This window comes from Mandrillus leucophaeus, unplaced genomic scaffold, assembly GCF_000951045.1.
Source record: "Mandrillus leucophaeus isolate KB7577 unplaced genomic scaffold, Mleu.le_1.0 Scaffold1389, whole genome shotgun sequence".
In the NCBI taxonomy this organism is placed as follows: Eukaryota; Metazoa; Chordata; class Mammalia; order Primates; family Cercopithecidae; genus Mandrillus; species Mandrillus leucophaeus.
Window position 1 is genome coordinate 1 of NW_012101353.1, and position 2,415 is coordinate 2,415.

The 2,415-nt window shown below is 40.0% G+C and overlaps 1 protein-coding gene across 2 annotated transcripts in view; it reads right to left on the reverse strand.

The window, feature by feature from the left end:
- Positions 1-149: 149 nt before the first annotated feature.
- Positions 150-2,415, reverse strand: part of LOC105534699 (cytochrome P450 2C9) — a 61,903-nt gene continuing 59,637 nt past the window's right edge. For both annotated transcript variants that reach the window (XM_011973491.1, XM_011973490.1), the window contains one exon: positions 150-697. In XM_011973491.1, the coding sequence (XP_011828881.1) occupies positions 516-697 (182 nt within the window). In that variant the 3' untranslated portion in view covers positions 150-515. The remainder of the gene's footprint in view (positions 698-2,415) is intronic.

Genomic DNA, 2,415 nt, shown 5'->3' on the forward strand with positions numbered 1-2,415 from the left:
ACACTCAGCCAAAATAGCTTCCGGACCCTCTTCCCCTTTGTCCTTTCTGTCCTCATCATTTTGAGAACCAGCATGGCCTCCTGGAACTCTATTTTGTTTAATTACTCACCTACATTATGCATAAAAGAAGGAAGCTCTAATAAACTGACTCAGCAAATAATAATGTTTTTTATTTAGAACATGCAAAGAAGAAATGCCTTTGAATTATAATACACAAATCATCTTTCTCTATTTAACACTGATAACATATTAATACCTCAACATTAGATAAGTCTCAGCATTATGTGACAGTCAATGCAACTGTTACAGAGCATGGAGAATAGTAGATATATTTGCACAGTGAAACATAGGAAACTCTCCTTAATGGAAGCTGAATGTTCACTAGATCTTGAGGGAAAGGAAAATGTGAGATGACAGGCCAGAAAAGGTATCACAGATAGTGAAAGGTGGATAACGCCCCAGAGGAAAGAGAGCTGCAGGGACAGCACAGCAGCAGCCAGACCATCTGCTCTTCTTTAGACAGGGATGAAGCACAGCTGGTAGACGGGCGGCACAGAGACAAATCCATTGAAAACTGGAGTGGTGTCAAGGTCCTTTAGGTCAACCAGAGATTTCAGATTAAAGTTCTGTAAAATGGAGGTCAGGAATAAAAACAGCTCCATGCGGGCCAGGCCTTCTCCCACACAAATCCGTTTTCCTGAAAATAGAAAACACAGAGATCTGTTACTCCTCATGTGTAACTGTGACAGTGACAAACACTGTCTTTATAACTGGCACAAACAGAATATGCAATAACTGTTCAGTGAATCACAGGAAGGATGAGGAGATAGATGGGTGGATGGGTGCATGCATGAATGAATGGATGGATGGGTGGATGGATAAAGGGATGAATGGATGGATGAAGAGGCAACTGAAAAAATGAATGGACATACTTACTCTTCCCCTAATACCAAATCTTAACAGGCACCCTGTATTCAACAAATATTTATTGAGTACCAGCTACATGCCAAGCACTTTATTAAAATCTTTCTAAAGACTTTAAATGTCTTCATCAATCTTTCTTTAGTAACATACGTTCCTTGTCAAGTGGGTTGAACTGAGAAGGACTTAGAGGAGGAGGCTAACATACTGTATTTCCCTTTGTGTTTCTGGCTTAATACGCAGTCAAAGATTTTTTTTCCCCCTAGGTACTTTCAGGAGCACATGACTAAACATGTCACCTGCTCACTTTAAAATTTTCAATGACTTCCCTGTCTGTCCTATAGAATAAAGTCCCAATGGATTGACCTGGACCCTCACATTCTGTTTCCAGTCTGATGATTCATATCACTCCTTACACTCTTCACATTCCCTACTCTCAACTCTAGGCATAGCCACTCGTCATCAGCCTCTAGCACACTATGAGGTTTCATGTTTTATATCACGCTGCTCCTTTTGGCCAAGATGAACTTTTCTATTACTACAGTCAGGACATAGGTCAAATTTTATCTCCTTTTATACCCGCTTTCTCATCTCCTTGAGCAAGAAAACGTTGCTTTCTCTGGATTTCCTCAACATTATATTTATGCTTCCATTGAAAAATGTGCTATGATCTGTATATGGCTTCTCCCAATTTTGTATGTTGAAACATAATCCCCAATGCAATATTACTAAAGAGATGAGGCCTTGTAGGAAGTGAATAAGTCTGGAGGGCTCTGTCCTTGCTAAAATAATAACATCAAGAGATACAAGGGAGCCATTTCTCCCCTTTTGCCTTTTTTGCCCTTCTGCCATATAAGGATACAGAGGGGGCATTATCTATCAGGAACAGGCCCTCACCAGGCACTGAACTTGCTGACACCTCGATTTTGGAACTCCCAGCCTTCAGAGCTGTGAGAAATAAATTTCCATTATTTATCAATTACCTAGTCTTGGATATTTTGTTATGGCAGAAAAAGCAGACAGCATGGGTCATCTAGAATAATAATCACTTATTTATTTATTTATTTATTTATTTATTTATTTATTTACTTATGTGTGATATGGTTAGGCTCTGTGTCCTTACCCAAATCTCATGTCAAATTGTAATTCCCAATGTTGGGGCAGATACCTGGTGAGAGGTGATAGAATCATGGGGGATAATTTCCCCCTTGCTGTTCTCATGATAATGAGTGAGTTCTCATGAGATCTGGTTTTTTAAAGGCATGTAGCCTTTCCTCTTTGCTCTCTCTCTCCTGCTCTGCCATGGAAAGATGTGCTTGCTTCTGCTCTGCCTCCCATCATGATTGCAAGTTTCCTGAGGTCTCCCAGCCATGCTTCCTGTACAGCCTGTGGCACTGTGAGTGAATTAAACCTCTTTTCTTCATAAATTACCCAGTCTCAGGTAGTTCTTCATAGCAATGTAAGAATGGACTAATACATGTGCTAAAGGTGAAT